The sequence below is a fragment of the Poecilia mexicana genome, unplaced genomic scaffold (genome assembly GCF_051168715.1).
Source record: "Poecilia mexicana isolate PSO_F unplaced genomic scaffold, ASM5116871v1 scaffold_21, whole genome shotgun sequence".
NCBI lineage: Eukaryota > Metazoa > Chordata > Actinopteri > Cyprinodontiformes > Poeciliidae > Poecilia > Poecilia mexicana.
In genome coordinates this window covers 9,294,857-9,314,951 of record NW_028263390.1, presented here as the reverse complement: position 1 = coordinate 9,314,951, position 20,095 = coordinate 9,294,857, and the positions used below count along the sequence as shown (strand labels likewise).

Here is a 20,095-nt window from a genome sequence, read left to right as displayed (position 1 = left end):
TCTGAGCAGCTGGAGCAGGTTGTGTTTGTAATGTTTCACCACTCAGGAATGGTGTGTCAAGTATATTTTGTAAATATTTTCTCTAACATAAAATTTTTTTTTTTTCTTTTACTACATATTAACATTTTGGGTTTAACACAAAATCAAAGGAAGTGTAGTGTGGAAAAAACAGATGAAAGTGCGTTTCCTCTGCCACATTTATGTCACCTTTTCCTTGACGTAAGCATACCTTTCGTTTTCACACACGGGGAATTGTACAGAATTTATGAATTTAATATATTGAAAATATATGTAGACACGTGGAACCTTACACGGCAACCAGACCCGCTAGAGAAATCTTCAGGCTACACGGCTTCGCCAGCCTTGACCCACTTTTCGCCTGCATTTATATCATTAAAGTTTTCTCTGTCATTCACATCCTAGACGGCACATTTACTGTATCCTCTTGGTATATAACGGCCACAGTTTTAAATCAGGACCTTTACAGCACAGCGATCCAGACATAAAGGAAGGTAATATGCTCTCAGACATTGAATAAGTCTCACTTACATCATGGTTGAATACCACAATGCCTGATTGAAGCATCAAGACTATGACCTGCACAAAATAATGCTTTTTCTTCTCGCGCTTTAAATCTACAAGGTATTAAAGTATATTTTGACATTTTTTTTTTTTTAGCTCTAGTGGCCTTTAGTTGATAGTTAATTGACAGGAAAGTGGGTAATGAGAGAGGGGGGAAGACATGCAGCAAAGGTCGGGAATCAAACCTGTGACAGCTGTGTCGAGGACTAAGGCCTCCATATGTGGGTTGTGCTTAACCCCTGCGCCACCACAGCACACCCCTATGTTGACATTTTAATAAAAGACAACAGTATATTAGTGTCAAAAGTCTTGCTTCAACCTTTATGTCTTTATTTTTTTGATTCCATGTTGCCAGGTTTTTTTGTAATATTTTAAATACTCTTTTGCCAGCTGGCCAGTCAAAGGGTGTGTTGTATTTTGGTATAGTTAGTTTTCTGACACACATCCAGATAGCGCACAGGATTCTGGCAGTGTTAAGTTAGTTTTTGTCACAAAGATTCTCAGAATGAAATTCAGGCCAACAAAAGTTGATTCTCTGTTCCAGAGAATCAACTTTTACCCCTTTTTCTAGGAGGAAAAAGAGAGCTATGGTTCCAGGATCTCTGTCTCCAATGGTGATTAGAGCTGGAGTTTTGTTTTTCTTTTTTCTACCTTTGGTTTTTGCGATTCTGGTGGGCTTTATTCATTAGTAACTTGACAGTAACAAGGGTTAAGGGATAAGGGGAAGACATGCTGCAAACGACCCAAGGTTGGGAATCAAACAAGGCACTGCCGCCTCTGCATACAGTTCACCTGCTGTACCACGGATCCATCTGGCTCCAAGACATCACCTTTAATGTCCAGCAGCTTCATGATGTGTTAATTTACATTTCTTCTCCAATGGAGATTGCATATTCTGCAACGTGGCAAAAAATAAATTAATAAAAAATCTGGCCACATTTTGAGAACAATTCTAGATTTCCAAGTAATTTGGCAACAAAACACAAAAGTCAGTTGCTCTTAAGAAGGACTAGGGGGGACAGGACAAGCCAGATTTAATCTTCAGATTTGTTTAAACAAGACCTCTCAAACGACCATATCATCTGCCATGACTGCCAAGACTGATTGGCAAGTGGAGAGGCTGACGATGGGTCTGATCTAAAAGGTTTTTGAGCAAACTGAACCAGCAAGCTCAAGTTCTCCAAACGTCACAAAATGAAGTGCTCCTTTTTTGTTTGTCCACGTTGTACAGAATGATACCATTTTAAGTTTGTTTCAGCCTCTGCATTCATGTTGCCGTCCAACATGACCTTTGGATGATCAGAGCCACATTTTGGCTCAGACATACGGGGCTGAAGTGCTTGCAGCTGCATCGTTTCCTCTGTCGCCGTTGTACTTCACAGTCAGTTAGGCTGGATGAAAATATTTCTGAAATCCCTTTTGCAGTGTCCAAAATCACTCAGTGAGCTTTACTTTACGTTTACAAGCTTTTACTGAAGCCTTGACACAAACTTGAAATTCAGTTTGTTGTGTCAGCCCTTGTTGTTGTTAATTGTTTTAACTGAGCGCTGTAAGTTCTGTCAGGAGATCTACATTTTAATTTAAGTTGGAACGCAAGGTGTTTTCTTCAGTATGCTTCTTTTATTGAAAACAAATCAGTAGTCTTTTTGGTAAAACTCTATTTTGAAAATTTATCATTTTTGCTTCTTTTTTTTGTAATAGTTGCAAAAAGAAAGTAAAATGAGCTACTGGCATTTAACTTTATGCTATCTCAGGTTCTCTTGGAAAGCTTGGAGAGCCTTTTTGTTTGGACCATCTCACTGGATTACAGTAAGATGCGTGACTCCGTAGATTTAATAATGATATGCTTTAAATGTTTTTGGAACGTCACTGTGCTGTATCTTGTTGTATTTTGAGTTTATTATACCATTCCTTTTTTAGAGTTTTGTAAATTATAATTTTGCTATCAACTTTTTATAGATAAACCAGAAAAGCACCTTTATCTGGATTGAAGCAGCTAGTAGTATTGTGTTTTTCAATGCAACAAAAAAACTGTTTTGTTACAAGAGGAAATATGTAAAATCAATTAAAAAAAAAACCCACAATTATTCTTCTCGTGAATGAAAGTAAATTTGATTGATTCCCAGAGAAGGTTGTGGCTAAAAGCTAGAAACTCCAATGTCGTTTGCAGGTGTTAAATATTACATCGTTTCCTATGAGTTGAGAAGGAAAGCCCATTTGAGGAGTGTTATTAAAGAAATCCCCTCTAAACCAAACTTCTGGCCACGGATGCATTGAAAATAGCTGAATGGAGTGATGTGTTCATAGACACCATCTGGTTTGATAGCCTCAGCGCTTTTTTTTTTTTTTCCATAATCTGCAATGACTGCTCTCTTCTTATTCAAACAAGAAGAAAATTGATGAAAGACGGTTCATCTTCTATAGCTTCATTATTTCCAGGCTTCTTTTTTTTTATATATATATTTACTGTTTTGGTTCTGTGTTTTATGTAAGGGGAAGATCACAAAGCTTCATTTAAAAACTGTTGTGATCCACTCCACTGCTAATTGTGAAATCCCATGAAAGCATGCACAAAGGAAAAGTAACCCGAGAAACAAATTGGATTTCGTTTGAGCGGGAGAGAAAAGACAACGGGCTAAACAGCAGAGATGTCAAAGGATAAATTCAGTAATTAAAAATACAACATAGGACTTTCAGATGCGCTCGTCTGAGCGGGCAGTTCAGAGCAACGGCTCTCATGAGCCGCTGAGCATGCATGCTCTGCTTACTGCATGGATTCTCTTAAAAGAACAGAATTTGATTTCTGCTGCTCAAAGAAAACAACGGCTGGACACTTGTCTCTCAGTTACTGGACGCCTTCAACAAAGCTTCAAATTTTTATTAATATTTTTATACTAATGATATGGCCAGATGTTAAAAAAAAAACAGTTTCCTTGTTTATTTGTATTGTAATGCATGCAATATTATATTGCACAACACCATATTGTACCAAATCATGGCGAACTGTACAGTCACACAGTAATAAAATCAGTTTAATTTAAACAGCAGATTGAATAGAAAAGTCTTTCTTATGAGTTTGTCAGATTAAAAGTAACTTTTTCAAAATAACAACCCTTGCATAAGTATTAAACACATATATTTAAAATACTGAAAATGTTTATTTTAGTAGCTCTGATGTTAAACTCCAGTGTAAAATGCTGTTTTCATTATCTGTAAACATAAAAACCATCATGAAAAACTTATTCTAAAAAAACCTTATTCTACACATGTTTCACTTTGTGAATTGAGTTTTTAATATTACAATTTATTAACTATTAATGCATGTTGGAAAAAGCTGTGAAAAGGCATTTTTGTGAATACTCAATAATATATGAAATAAATACACATGATATGATTTTACATGTGACATACGTAAACTTAGAAGCATCACAATGTGATGCAGTACAATATAACGGGATATATATTGTGATTTTGAATAAGACGAAAGCGTTTTCAAGGTGACAGGTCAGCGTTTAATCCCAGAAGCCACTGGTAAAACGTTTGCATATCTTCAACGTCCAACGCGTTACACAATGTGATTCTTTGTTCTGAAAGGAAATAGAGTCTTGCTTTTACGAAGACAGTTTTGGAGATAATATGTGATGTGTCTCGTTGAAACTGTTTTTAGTTTTTACTGTGAAGAGAAACAAGCAGAGACTCCTAGACTTGCTTGTTCTAAACCACTTCGACTGAATTATCCGGCTCCTGGGGAGCAGCTTCATTACTCTAAGCCTTCCCAAAGGTTGAGCCAAGCCACTCTTCACAAAATGATTGTATTTGCAGAATTTTTGTTTTTATTTCTTTTAATTTTGGCTTTTGGTCACAGTAGTTCAGATCAGGTCTTACTTCATCGTGATAAACCCAGTGACATGGATCCAGATGGGGGTTTTTTTTGTTCACATGTTGATGATAATCACTGATTGCCAGGAGAAAATACAATAATTGCTGTAGGAACTGCGGTGAGCTCTTCCTACACCTCATGGAGCTCCTGACTCTTGAGTCACAAATTCTCACCTGCATTAGCAAGAATAACTTCTCTTGCAACACGGCGTTGAAAGAATCTCTTACTTGACATGTTATGACAACTAGTTCGACTACTTTTCAAGGTAAGAGTTATGCAACGTACGCATGCTGCTGTGGAGGTTGAGAATATTCACCATAGACTCAAATAATACAATTTCATGTTTAATGAAATTAAAAATGAATTAAGTAGCAGAGAGTTGTGCATAGTCACTTGTGTGAATGTATTTGCATTTGTAACTTGTTCAAAGCAATAAGAAACAACTTTTTTTTCACTTTTAGTGGTAAGCTCTTCAGGCTACAGGCTCTTGCATGGGAACAGCAAAATCGGATCTGAAGACAGCTCAGGATAATTGATACATTTCGATGGTTGGCACATGAGTCTTCGGTTCGCATTATGTTTAAGACGAGGGGAGACGATCTATAGCAGGTTTCAGGAGCTGGATGTTGTAGATAAAAGTCTTAACCATGACAGAGACCAAAGGCATGCACAAAATGTTAAACCCACACGTGAACTAGATGTCATGTCCCGTGTTGTTTAAACGACTATGCGGCATTTCAACAAGGTTTCATTTTGTGCTCCCTTTTGTCCTCAAAGTGTTTATCAGATTACTTGAGGAGAGAGCAATGTTCAACTTGGGACAAAGTCTTGATTGTTTTTTTTTTCTTTTTTTGCTGCAAGTCACTGAAGTGAAACATGGAGCAGCTACAGTCTATTTTCCAGAGTGTGTCATCATCATCATCATCATCATCATCATCATCAGTGAGGAAGCTTAATGTGTCAACCAACATTTCTTTAATGGGAAAACTAAGTTTGGCCGGTTTTTTTTCAATTAACTAAGCCCTAGCAGCACTCTAGCTACAAATTCATCCACATTTCTATTATGACATTGAAAAGTTAATAGGTATTACATACACATGAGGTTTAAATATGTATTATTATGAGGCAGGCCTTTAACAATTAGCACCAGATTCACCAACGTTTTGTTGGCCTTGCTTTGTCTCTTCAAACACTGCTGCTCATTTGTATTCTTTTCTGTTCCTCCCTGAGTGTCGACTGAGAGTGACAGAGAGGTAGAGGTTGGAATCGAGCACGGTGCCGTCGATGAGCCCTCTGCCTTCTAGACTCATTTGTGAAAAGGTCTGTAAAGGTGACAAATGACACCGTAAGAGGAGAGCAAGAAAATGGTTGGAGGCGAGAGCGAGGCTTTTTTTTTTTATACGGCCAGTATAGCTCCGTTCTTAAGGAATTCTCTCCACGCTGTTGCCATTATGCCGGAATGCCATCCTCCTGCCTCCAAACAGACCTGTGAGCCACTGAGCTCAGGGATATTCATTTGCAGCCCTAATGTTCTGTGGCAAAAGGAATTGGAGTCATCTCAAAACAAACAAATTGGATCTTACAGCTCTGCTGCATGGCGAGACATGCCTGTAGCTACGAGAGCGACAAGCACCTCTGAAAAGCAGGGGAGGGATGCGGCTGAACTTCACAATATGACAGCTTTCTGCTGATCAAACTGTAAGTTCAAAAAGAGAGGAGTGAAGCTAAGGAAGAAAAGTCATCAATGATTGATGGGCTTCTGATGAGGCCAAGAGAGCAACCGACCAGCGGACCTGAATCTGTTTGTCAGGAATGATTGCTGTTCCACTGAGTTTGGACAAAAAAAAAATAGGAAAAGAAAGAAAAAAAATACTCCTGGGAGGCCTGTCTTAAGAACAGTAGGTGGTTTGAGGAAACGTTGAAATGGCGGTATGATCAATGTTTCAGAACGTTCAAGCTATTACACGGCCTGTCAGAGCCACCTCCCATTGTGCTTGCCCTCTTTTTTTCCATCCCTATTGTCCATCCCTTGGTCAAACTCTGTGATGATCTAGACTATTTTGATCCACATTCTCTTGGGGTATTTCTTGACCTTCCCCCCCCCCTTTTTTTTCGTTTTACTCTAAAGTGGGCAGGTCTAAATGTCAAATGCATAAAAGAGGCTAGTGTACGTCAAATAAAAGAAGTGTCTACACAAAGAATCTTAGCGGTTTTACACTTAAGGGTCAAAACAAGTAAGAGGTCCAGATGTAGATTACGGTGCATATTTACTCTGAGGTGCATTTACTTTCAATAAGTTCCCATTTTCTTTTTGAATGTAAAAGAGACAAGCGTGAAATGATTGATATGTTGTTGATGTAACAGTAACGAGAGGATGATTCATATATCTGTGACCCAGCTGCACATTTATAGAAAGGTCTATTTTCTATATTAGAATCCAGATTTAGTGCGTACTAATTTGCCGCCTGGCATAATATAACATATGGGTGCAATTGCTCTTTGTGTTAACGTGTTAATTAGCTGAGGTGTTAAATCTTACACTGAAATTTATTTTTTTTTTCCTGCACAATTCTGTGAAACAGCTTCATGTTTTTCCTAGCATACCCACATGACATTTTAGAATACAAATACATAGACGCCCAATGCTGTCTGATTAGGACGGTGCCAGTGTTACTGGCTGTGCCTGCAGCTGTAATGAAGTCCATGGATCCGTCTTCTACACCTGCTTAATCCTTACAGGATTCCAAAGGGGGTCAAAAGGTGAGAGATGGAATAAACCCATGGACCAGACGGCAGTCTATCACAGAGCAACAAAGAGACCCACAGGACAAACAGCAAGTTAGAGAGACTAATCAACCTACAATAACAGGCATGTTTTTAGTATATAAACCACAAGAAACCCCCGGGCAGCCAGTTTCTCCAACATTTCTTGGTGTATTTGCTCTTTGCTTGTTGTCCCGTCCAGTTAACACTGTATGCGTTCTTCAATACAACAGATGAAAAGGTTTGGACCTCAAAGTTCGACCATGATATTATTGATTTGCAGCTTGTCTTGATGCCAACTACTACAGTCTCGTTGCAGATTGAAAATCTTTTTGAGATGTTGCTATTGATATAAATCCATGGGCCAAACAATGAATGCAGCCATACAGTTCCCTATAGCAGACTGGGTCCAGCTTGTACCACTCCTGAGGTGGCTCCAGAAAACCAGAAAGAACTGCACAGTACCTGGAAATGGAGATAAATCTACATGGGGCTGGGAGGGGAAAAAAATAGGTAAAGCCACGCCCATGGAGAAGGAGCTTAAGGGAACACACCTGGAAAAGCTCCAGCCAGGATTCACCCCTTTTTTCTGCAAGGAAAAACCTCAGCCAAAGACATTCCCAGGATATAGAATCTATCTAGCAAGTTCTGGGTCGGCACTGGCTGGAGTATCCTCACAATGGGACACCTGGAAAACCTTTGAAGGGACGAGACTTGGAAGCATTTTGATCAGATGTCAGAATCACTTCAGCTGACTCCTTTCAACTCAAAGTAGCAGTGACGGGATGATAGTACGAGCCAACCCTCAAGATGACTGACGTCTGTGTTTATCTGGAGTTCAAACTGAGCATCGAACTGCATTGCTGACCATGTACACCCTTTTTTTGACCACCAACCATGTCGCAAACCTAAAATCATCTTAAACTGGCATCTTATACATGACAGAGTACAAGTAATCAAAAGAATTTGATTTGCGGCAGACAAATCTGCATCAACTGTGTGAACCTGTCACATCAATAAAGGCCAAACTTTGGACAAGATGTTTTTGACACCTTGTAGAAGAATCAGGGCTTTACTCATGGCACCAAGGTGTTCCCAAGAAACGGAAATCAAACATTATTTAATAAGAAATTATTTTCAGGGTCTTTCACCAAGTAGATTTATTGTCTTATTTCTAAAATAATAATACTAATAATAATGAAAACGTGATTGAAGTCATTGGATTCGCACATTTAAACTAATGAAATCACAGAAAAAAAGAAAAAAACCCACAGAGCTGCCTGCTCAAGTCCATCCATTCTCTATCTAATTGCCCGCTGTCTGCCCTGAAGCCCTTCCACGGAGAGATGACAGTCCAGTCCGATCACCACTCTGATCACCTGTCACTTTAATGAACTTAGATTCGCTTGGACTTTTCTTCCTTATTTCATCCCAGTCTGCTTGCTTTCCCGCAGCGGTAGATTGCATTGATTTCCAGCAGTCAGCACGTTTTTTTTTTGTTTGTTTTTTGTTTTTTTTTTTAATAGCAAATCTTTAGATTGCAGATGGTTTGCTGATGACCAATAGGTTATAGTAATCTCTGGCTGGCTGGGGGTGGACGCGTTTTGTTTCCCACTCGCCTCGCGCGCGCTTCCACTCCTCATCTCTCTCTAAACCTCCACGCACCATCAGTCGTGTCTCCCTCTCCCTCTTTTTTTTTTGTTCCGAGGGTTGCTCTAAGTTTCGGAGGAGACCGATATCTAGTGAGAGGTCGGGTTTACTGTGGGGGGGGAGAGCACCTCATCTTTGTTGAAGGCGTCCTTCTTTCTTTCTTCTCCCCCTCCCCACCACCTGAAGTCGGAAGAGCGGCTTCGCCCGGAGTGATGGGCTATTTCTTTAAATGAGAAAGTCTGAGAAATGTCTCTTTCTGTGGAGGACAACGCCAGCTCCGCTGCCATAATGCACGGGCAAAAACAAGCGAGTGTTTCCGTCCTCATGACAACATCTGGAGCCGCCGGGACCCGAAGGTAGGGATTTTATCCTCCCATCACAGTTTCCAATCTCTTTCGCAGTAAACGCGTGTAGAGAGGTGCGCGTTTTACTTGATCGCGAGTGTCTTTATGTGAGGAAAGCGCGCTGCCTTTACGCGCAGTTTTGCCTTCTCGTGTTCATCCCCAAGTAATTAATTTCATTAAGGGGCCATATCTGTCGCATTGCACTGGGTCCCTTGCGATGGAGGAGGATGTTGATAAAGAACTCACACAGTCACCCACTTACGACTGCTGAAGCTAAAATCCTACTCTGTTGTTTTTTCAGCGACTCAACTTCTGTCCAGTATTATCAGGATATATGTCTTTTTAAGATCGAGTAGAGGTTGGAGTAAAAACACCTGCTTGGACAAACAGTGTTAAAGGATTCATTTTTCCTTAATGAAGAAATCAAAGGGTGGAAAAGAAACAAAGAACGCTATTGGGTTTTTTTTTGTGTGTGTGTGTGTGTGTGTGTGTGTGTGTGTGTGTGTGTGTGTGTGTGAATGATTACGTTATCTCCCCTTAAAGCATTTGCGATTTATATGTTTTATACTCTAATTGAAAAAGTACAACTATTTTGTGGATCCATAAAGTGATATAATTCAAACGTCTATGTTTTAAGCAATTTAAGTCATTAGTGTTTTCAGCTAATAAACACACAATTTTTTTGTTTCTGAGATTATTTGAATGTTCCATGAGACCAATAAAAATATTTTGTTGGAAAGGCTTTGTGTTCATGTCTACACAGTCTTTGATGCTGTCCTCAAAGAGGGTAAGACACCAAAAATCACTGCTTGAAAAGCTGGCTGTTCCCAGATTGCTGCGTCACAGCGTATTTGTGGAAAGCTTAGTGGAAGGAAAAAGTATGAGATGTGTCTAGAGCCTCTGTTTCAATAGCCACAGGTTTGAATTATCCCATTACGTACTGACGTGAATCGAATGGTTAAACTGAGGACGGGGCTGAAGATTAGGGTTATTACAGAGAAAGGTGTAAATTGGTTTGTGGAAATGCCATTTTTTACATAATAAAATAAATGCAGATTTTTTTTTTTTTTTTCAAAAATCAATTCCTCGTTTTCTGTCTTATCTTTTGAGAGATGCCTGTTTCATTTTCTATAAGAAACAAACTTTTTGTCTGAATGAAAACATAATACTAAGTCTACGTCTAACAGATGGTGCGAATAATTTAGATTTTATGTGACCACATTAAATGAAAGTTGAGTGGAAGGGAAACAATGCACAAGTAAGAAGGATAACAGGCTTCAGAGGATTTCAGTTAGTGGGAGAAACTAACACTGTTGGCATGCACTGAGCACTACACAGGACTAGTTCTCACTATTAATATTTAATGACCGACATTGGTGAGATTTATCATTTTTGTCTCCAAATGGGAAACCTGTCCCCTGAGCGCCTGCAGTGATTTCTGTCCCCCGAATCTGAGTTGCATGAGTAAACAAGACAATAAGCGCTCAATCTATACCCATCAGTCCATCCAGCATTCAAAATAACCCGGTCTAAGCGCTGGTCTCGTGTCATCTGCTCCCAAAGTCTGCGATCAATAGGCAATGAAGACGACTCAGACACACTCTGCCTCGCTGACAGCAAACAACAGAGAACAAACTATGCAGAAGTGCGACACCTTTCTCGCTGAATTATTCAAGCACCCATGACAGAGGCGGCGGATTTACACATCAAGGAACACCTCGCGTCCTCTCACAGGTGTGTGAACATCATAAAGCACGGTGGCAAGAGTGCAACTGGGCACAAGGACTCCAGAGAGGGGGCTCTGGCTGTTCCGTGAAATGTATGAATAGTTTTATGTCCGTGAGCTCAGCAGATAGTCATGACCTCATCTGTGGCTGTTCATGCAGAAATATATATCCGATTAATCTGTAGTAGATTATATTTTATGCACAGTCTCCTTTGATGGTAATAGATCGTAAAAGGATCAGTCAACACGAGTTAAGCCCATTACTCGTATAATCATTTTGGTTTGTCCCCGGATCAATCTGTGGGTTTTCCTCTGCTGGGGCGGCATGTAGGGATCACCGATGATGTGCTAATGACGATGTTTCAGCATTTCAACCTTGTGCATCATCCCAATTTGTGGCCATAAATAAGTGCGTGTCGTCACCCTTCTTGTGCACATTCAGTGCCACGTACTGCTCCTAAAATGAAATTACATATAGCGATGGAGCCGTTGTTGTGGTTCCCGGCAAGCGGCTCTCCACATGTGGCAGCGAAACTGTGGGTGCGACGTACTAGTGAACACATTAGACAGATAAGGCGCATTGGTATTCTGCCGCCTCTCGCTGACGCTCGCCTCAAGGCCTTGTTGATAATTCCCACTTTCCGTTTCTCCAGGGTCAGAGGTTAGAGCGTGATTGGCAGCAGCCTGAGAAAGGGAAGCAGGCTATGCTGACTTGGAGTCTAATTGTGCTGCGGCGCTCAGATGTTGGCGCTGCCACGGTCTTAATCTTACCCTATTCACACCTTGTTGCTTACAGGCTGTTCGCTAATCTTTGGACCCCATTGCCGGACCCCTCTGGGCGCCTCTGTCTCATGCAGTTGCACTGCAGCACCAAGGCCCTGCGCTAAGGCCATCTTAGTCATGCCGAATTGTTTTCCTTGCAACAACGGCTTCTCTGCCTCATTCGCTTTCAGCCGCACCTCCCAGCTCTTTATTCCTCGCCGCCTCTGCTGTCTGCCAATATGCCCAAATGCACTCAACCAGAGAATCACATATAATTGTGATCTCCCTCTCAATTCCCCCCCCACCTCACCCTCTCCCTGCATCTATTTGTTACTCCTTCTTTTCCCCCAAAAAAACAAAAAACGCACTACACATCTCACATACAGATGTATAGTCTCTCACAGCCACATGTTATCAATGTTTCCAAACCAAACACGCCTGCATAGATAAATTTGAATTCTTTACCTCTAAGACTTTAATGCTGTCTGATTGTGAGGTGTCCTACATTTTTCAGCCTGCACTAAAATAGCTTATTCACTCTTTAATTCCCATTTGGAGGGAAAGAAAAAGCGCCCACCTTGAACCACCAACACAGCCTCAACAAATTAAGTAGCATGGCAAAACCATAAAGATTCCTGCGTGCGTCCCAGAGTAATGACATGAAAGTAGTCCGCTGTCAGCTTAAAGCATTTATTTGGAGTATTAGTCTTACAGATATTATAGCGGCAAAGTATTAAGCAGAACACTTTTTCCTCTTACTTGCATGACAACCGCATCATCTTGCTCTCAAAACCAAGTCAGAGCTGCTCGGCTTATTTGCTTTTTAAAGTTTAAGCAGACCCACTAAATCAGGATTGTTTGTTGTCCCCACTAAGCATGGACTGTACATTAAATACGAGGATTTTATGGGATCCCATATAAATATCAAATCAAAAGCATACATTACACAGTTCATTCGGAAAATAACACAAATTCTTCATGGTGCTGCTGAAAGGGCACAGCATATTAATTATTGCAGTTGTAATTTTGTGTACGACATTTATGTAATGTTTTGAGTTATATACATAGACTAATGCAGAAATTGTGCATATGTACACATTAAATTTACTTGTAGTTTTAAAAGCGCTTATTGTGCACTGTGGGTGTCTGGTTATTTACTGGCTGGTTAATTATTTGGACGCTCTGCTCAGGTAGCCAACCTGCAGGTGGCTGCTTGCCAGACTTGCTGCTCAAAGCTAGTCAAGTGTTGTTTTAATACATTAAAAATGAGAAAAAATAATAAATATGATGGTGAAGCTCCTTTTTTCTCACATTATGATGAAATGGGTTTTTCGACACCGGATATTATGGCATGAAAGGCAAACGTCTTTTGCCAAGTTGCCTGACAGTGGCAACTTGAAGCCTTGTTAAACCAAAACTGAAGCTTTACATACATTCAAGCATCACTGGAAACATTCTGATGATTTCTTCTGCAAGAGAATAAATTAACTGGGAATAGTGAAAGCAAACACCTTTGGGAGTTAATTTCAGCGTCTGTGTCAGAGTAAAGAAAATATTCAATGTTTTTTTTAAAACACTGTTCCTAAGAGTATTATATTTACACCAAACCTTCCCGACCTGGCCGACCGCTCACCAAATGCCTCTGAAACATTATGCCTATTTCCTCCAAAACTAAATGTATCAGGCACTTGTCTTACACAGCACAAGGGCATATCTGCCAAGATAAGCCCTGCATCCACCCCCACACCTAAGAAAAAATAGGGTTGATTAACTGAAAACCTTTAAAATCCTGTGTTATGACATGCCAACAGTTTGTTTTTCTTATGAAACGTAAACGCTGCGGTAATTTTAGCAGAAGCTGATTTTATTTACAGAGTTGCAGACATGTTATGGTAATCAGAGCAGTTGCTCTATTCTAATACGGAGGTGATTTTCAGCTGCACTTTGACTGAAGTACTTAGCAAACACAATGTACAAAAATAACACAATATAAACAAAATAAACCTAAATCTAAAGGATACAATGGACAGCAAAGCCTACAGTGTCAATAATTTATATGTCGGGATGCATACACCACAACATGGTCTATGTCTAGGCCAAGGAGACCCATATGCTTACATAAATATTGCATCAAGAGCAGAGAGTAATGTAAACACCTGCTCATCCACTGCACAATGTGCAATTAGTTTCATTCTTAAAATTTAAGATTCACTTGCACATATGAGCCCTGGGGCCATGCATGGTCTAATCAAAATCGTATTCTCAGCACATTGAGGCACAGGAAGACCAGGAGGGAGGAACACTGAAAACATTGTTAGCTGTCCAGTGCTTCTAGAGTTTTAGGATGTCTGGGAGTCTGGGGGATGTTGATTTATTAATGTGTTTTTGGAAAAGAGAAAAGAGGGAGGAAAAAAAAATCCACCTTTGAAGAAAAATGGGGAAGCAAAGAGAGGAATTTGTAGCGTATAACAAGTCATTAAAGCAAAGAAGGCAAGGAGGCCACAAACCTCAGTGTATTTAATTGGAACTTAATGTGATAGATCAGCACAATGCAGCGTGTAATTGCTGTAAAATGAAAAGGATACAAAGTTGTTGTTTTTTTTGCTACAAATGATTAGCTAAAACATGGAGTGTGCATTTGTACTGAAACCGCACGGGTCAATACCGTCAGAACTGTATCTGCATGGCTGGCTGACCAGTCCTGTCTTCCGCCCAATGACCGGCGGAGATGGGAACCGGCCACCCTGTGACCCTGCATGGATAAGTGGGTGTAGACATGATGGATGGATGTTACTGCTCAAGAAAAACAATAGATGGAGTAAATTAAATAGTTCTGGTAAGATGTGAAGCATCCAGTATGTGGCTGGCAGTGAAGAGGTCGAGGACCTCTTGTTCCGGAGGAGGTCCAAACTACAAAACCATTCTGCTTTATCCTTTTACCATGTCTGTCAAGTATTTACTGATTAATAAACCCATTTAATGAGTTTACGGCTAGATTTAGTTCTAAAACTAAGTTTCTATATATGGTGAGATTGTTATGTTACTTGCACTTTTACAGATTGGTCAGAGTCCTCCTGCAAACAAAATCTGCGATGCTGTAAGAGGTTTTCTGCTGTTTTTTTTATTTATTTATTTATTTTATGGTGCACAATGGGAATTGCTAGGAACCTTGTATGTTTGTTAGAGTATAGGAAGTGATCATATTTCTTTGAATCAAAAATACGGGGGAGCAAAAACAAAAGTTTCCACACCAACATTAAAATGTGGGAGCGGTTGCATCTCTTGCATAGTTTTCCAGGCATTTGTGAGCATCAACCCATAGTTATCTTGATAATGTGCTTGGAAAAACAATTACATAAGGATGTAACGCTATAAGAACAATTACAAGTGTCTATGTCCCAATGTTTATAAAATATATATATTGCATGATTTTTTTTATGTCTTATATATATATATATATATATATATATATATATATATATATATATATATATATATATATATATATATATATATATATATATATATATATATATATATATATATATATATATATATTGTTTTTTCTATGACAAATGACTGAGTTGCCTTTCTTTAGAGTAACAGAGAAACTGGTAATGCTCATGAATTGCAAAATACATATTGAACTTGAATGCAGCACACATAATTAATTGATTAGAAAACTTCATCAAAGAACAGTTCGTACGAACAGACTTTCAATATCAGTTCAAAGTTGTGCAGAGATAGGACACATTTACATAATCATTTTTTGCAATTCATGTATGGAAAACATATTGAAATGCAGTGACAGAGATGAAAGATACGGTGCTGACTTAAAGAGACTATGGAAAACAGAGAAAAATATGCGAGTGTGAATCTGCTGCTTTTTCATTCACCATAAATAACCTACAAATCAAGATAACTACACAAGCTGTTAATCACTGAGCCCTCCGTCGTATGTATCTCGTCAACTGAAGGCCTTTTCCTGTTGTTCCTAATCTTGTTGTTTTCTGCATTACCTTAAAACATTTGGTAATTAAGCCATATATGACTGGGATCAGGAATCAAGGTGAATAATCAATGTCTGGAAATCTCATGCGACCTAAAAGTTATTCAGAGGAAGGTCAAGGGGTGAGAAGAAAACCTGGGATGGTGGGAAAACAAGTAGGGTGAAAAAAAAAATACATTTGAGCCTGGATGCTTTTGGATGCCTTTCCAGAGCAGGTGCATGGTGCTACAGATGGAAGATGGCTAGTGAGCACTTCTGAATTAATCCAGCACATTTTTTTTCTTCTTTTCTGTGCTCTGAAAAACATGCTGACCGGCATAAGGCTCACACTTATGCATGACATTAAAAGTTTATTTTTAGGGTTGTTCACATATACTATATATTTAAGGGGAACCGCTGCAATATTTTCTCCAAATAGCTACCGCAATTATATTTTGATAACCTTGTCACTGAGAAATATTAAAAAGCTGTGTTACATTTTAAATAGAGTGCCAGACATTTGATGACAAAATTAATAAACAATGAAAATTAGTGCCTTCGCCAATCTCAAACCAATTATAAACTTCTGTTCTAAAGATGTCATACTTGTTTAAGCAGAACTATCAGACACTGATTAGTAGAAATGGGAATAATAGCTTCCCTGCGAGCAAAAGATATGTAGGAGGCATCCACTGACACATCAGACGGTGAAACTGATTGCACATTTGACAATAATCCGATGTGCTCACAAAACCTGCATACACAGTGGAAAATGGCGATATAAAAACCTTTTCTCGATTATTTGAGATTCTTCCCTTTTCCTTGATACACTTACATAAAATTGAGCTCAACCAGTTGCCTTCAGAAGACACCCGGTATGTTACTAGAGCACACCTTTGTGTAATTCAACTTCAGTATAAAAACAATTGTTCTAAGAACAAACGTCATGAAGGCTGAGGAATGCACCAGACAAGTCCGGTAAATAGTTGTGGAGAAGTTGAAAGCTCTCCAAAGCACACATTCCCCTCAGGTAAAACATCATGATGCCTTTCTTTGCATCATAGTTCATGGAAAGATAAGTAGAGATGAAATACAAAACGGTTCTAAAGGAAAATTGTTGGAGGAGATAAGGGCCTTGAGATTGACGTTCAAGCAGAATGGCAACCATAAACATACAGTTTTACTTAGATCAAAGCGTGGTCATTTGTTACACCAACCCAGGCAAAGCCAGACCTAAATCCAATTTTGACTTGTAGCAACACCTGAAAATTGACGTGTCATTCTGTCTGGCTGTGCCTGAGCCATTTCGGCAAAAGTGTTGGTCTCTTAATGTCCAAAGCCTGCAGAGAAACGCCCCAAAAGACTTGTAGCTGCACGAAGGCACTTGATGGCAGTGGATTTAATCTATACTCATTAAAGGAAAAGGAGGTAAATACAATATATAGACCACACTTTTAGGTTTTCATTTGTGAAAGAAAACAAAACAGAAAAAAAAAATCATTTTCACCTTCATTTACACCTGTCGCATAAAATCCAAGTGAAACACTCCAGCATTTGTGGCTGTAACGGACTAAAATATGGAAATGCCCACTGGATATGAAGACCTTTGCAGTTCGCCATATTACTGCTGTTTCTGCTCTTTTGCATGTGAATGTTTTCTAATGCGACTTGAGCGAGGATGCAAATTAGGCCTAATGGATTCATCTGCGCCATCCAGTTCTCGACAAGCAGAAGGCTGTAAAAGTTGCTGCTGCTGCTGATGCTGAGAGAGCCCCGGCTCTTAACTTTGATCTGATGCGAGCATGTGTTGGAGTAAATGTTACCTGCCAGTAGATGTCAAATAAAATTCTGCTGAAGCTAAAAGGTCTCATCTCTGTCTGTGTTTGTTGCCTCTACAGATCTCAGAGTGCTTAATGCCATTAATGTCTACTGGCATTAACACCCACCACTAAGGAGCCTGTTCCTCCCCACAACTCTTCCGTCTCTGTCCGGCTGCCGAGAAGGTTCGTTCTCTCGCATTTTGATCCCACTTCCAATGGAGAACCTCAGCGAACTGCAGAACCCGTTGCTGGACAAGAACAGTAAGCACATGATCAATGGTTACGGAGGAGAATTCCCCAATAACCAATACCAAGAAAACATTATTAACTACTTTGCCGGAGGAGGAGGAAGAGGAGGAGGCCCAGGTGGAGGTGAGGGCGGTGAAGGAGGAGGATTGGTAAATAATGGGAATGTAGTCAGTGGAGGAAGTTACAGCACCAATGGGAAGGTGAAGTCGCAGCAGTTTCTGGACGCCACCTCTCTGCATCTGGCAGTGGAGGCTTTCTACAGGCCTAACTTCATCTTGTACAAGGAGGACAGCGGAAGCATCAAGGCTAAGGAATACAAAAGCGAGTGCTGCGAGACTACCTTTACCGAGAAGAAGGCAAAGGAGGTGTCCAGCACAGCGGGAGGGGACACGCCCGGCACAGAGGACCCTCAGTCCAAGCTGCTCGACGATGGCGAACATGTCAAGATTCAGACTGTTTCTTACGAGGTGGAGGAGGAGGAATATGTGGAGTATGAGGTAAGAGCAGTTCGAAGGCGGCGTGATTTCGTCAAAAATATTCAAACGCACTCTTAGAACCGCTGTAATGTGTCAGCTTATCCGCATCTGAAAGAAGCTGTGCATGTAAAGCAATTAATTCACTTTGCTCCTTGCTCCTGTCCCATCATATCCAACGTTTCCATATATGCTGCCGATTTGAGAAATGCATTTTACCGGGGTCTAAAAGTAAAGAACTGAAGGAAAGTTTGAGGAAAATCCTGCAAGCTGATATTTGGATCTGCTGAATGTGACCTACTATGACTTACTTTCTGATTAATTCATCTAATCAATATTTGACCTCTTGGGGGCATGTATAGGTTATGGTCACGCTTAAACCAAAAGTGGCTCAAATCCAACTATTTTGCTCAAGTGATCCATTGCTTAGCCTGAACCGTACAAATCAGATTTATTTTTCAAATTAGACCACTGGCCACCCTGATGAATGCTTGTGAACTGCAGATGGTTCTGATGTGTTTTGCTGAGTCAAAGTTTGTCTCTTGTTGACTCCTTGAAAATATCGTAGACAATAAAGATACTCACTCACTGAAATGGGATTTTAGCTCTTTCTAATAAATTATTAGCTAAAAGCTTGACACAAAGCAGGTCAACAGAAGCGTGTTACATCTTTCACACTTTGAGATGCAGTTTTTTTGTTTGTTTTTTTGTCCTACTCTTGCAGAGTCCTTTTTAAGTACTCACCACGCAGCATCCAACCATGGTCGGGTACATGTCGGGGTAGAAAATGAGAGAAAACGCTTGTATTTCTGTGGCACACGTGCTTTTATATTCAGGTCTTTTGTAAGACTGACATTTTACCGAGAGTAAATCTCTTTTGATGCACTGACCTCGCAGTCAGTTCCCAATATTGGTAACTCAATCGGTAGATTTTATGAAATCACAGGGCTTCCTTGAACAGAAATATTGGGTACTTGGCACAAAATTAGCTGCAGCATTTTCACTCTCAGCCAGCATAACCAATTGCAAAAAAAAAAAAAAAAATACTCAAAAGGATTTAACGAACCCGACAAGCAGAATAGGGAGTTGGGAGCCGATTGGTGTCCTGTGCTGGGTTCTGCACACGGATGGCTACTGGATAATTATGTCAAACATCAGGCATATTTACCATGTAGACATGAAATAGTCTCTGGGGAAAGAAAGCACTCTTCGACTGGCTTTGATGTATAGACGCAAAAGAGGAAACAATTTCTTGATTTGGAATTTCCTCCATTTCTCCATTTTCATGGATTTAGATGCAAACGTCATGTTTGATCGGTGGAATCTCATTGACATTGTTTTATTGCCGTTATTCTTTTCGCACACATTCTCTTTGAGGCGCATCAACAGGTTACTTTGAGATGTAAAGAGTGAAGTAAACATTGGGAGTCATTACGTAGAGGCCCAGCAGGAAACAAATGACACTTCCAGGTGTTTCTAACTCTCCTGCCCACAGGACAACATCAAAGATCTGAGACTAGAAAGTCTGTCTGCTGAGATGCACTGTGGTTGAGATTTAGCGCTCAGAAACAAAAAAAAAAAAAAAAAAAGGAAATGTTTTCACCATGAATCTATACTCTCAACTTCATATTTGCAGACAGTTTCCTCCCAGGAATTAATGCGCCATTTCAGTATTTCCCTTGATTCTTTTTTTAATTTTTAATTTTGTTTTTTGCAGATTTTTCTGAAGGCATCGTGCAAGAAACATCGTTCTGCCTGGTGAATGGCCATGTTATCAGTTTGATCTATCAGTTTAAATCTTTATTGTAGACATTTTGCCTTCCCCTTCTGGAAATTAAAGTAAATTTAATGTTTGTCC

At 39.8% G+C, this 20,095-nt stretch overlaps 1 protein-coding gene across 1 annotated transcript; it reads left to right on the top strand.

Annotated features, from left to right (window-relative positions):
• The first annotated feature begins 17,730 nt into the window (after window positions 1-17,730).
• LOC148153026 (synapse differentiation-inducing gene protein 1-like) lies at window positions 17,731-19,789 on the top strand. Its single transcript, XM_088002264.1, has 2 exons — window positions 17,731-18,261; window positions 19,733-19,789. Exons 1-2 carry the CDS (start codon window positions 17,731-17,733, stop codon window positions 19,787-19,789), a joined length of 588 nt encoding a protein of 195 aa, XP_087858390.1.
• Window positions 19,790-20,095: the final 306 nt, after the last annotated feature.

What these genes read in the sequence shown, in the direction of transcription:
- LOC148153026 (XM_088002264.1), top strand. Translation starts at nt 17,731, where the DNA reads ATGGAGAACCTCAGCGAACTGCAGAACCCGTTGCTGGACAAGAACAGT. An exon ending in AGGAATATGTGGAGTATGAG is followed by an intron (nt 18,262 to 19,732) that starts GTAAGAGCAGTT and finishes TCCTGCCCACAG; the next exon opens with GACAACATCAAAGATCTGAG.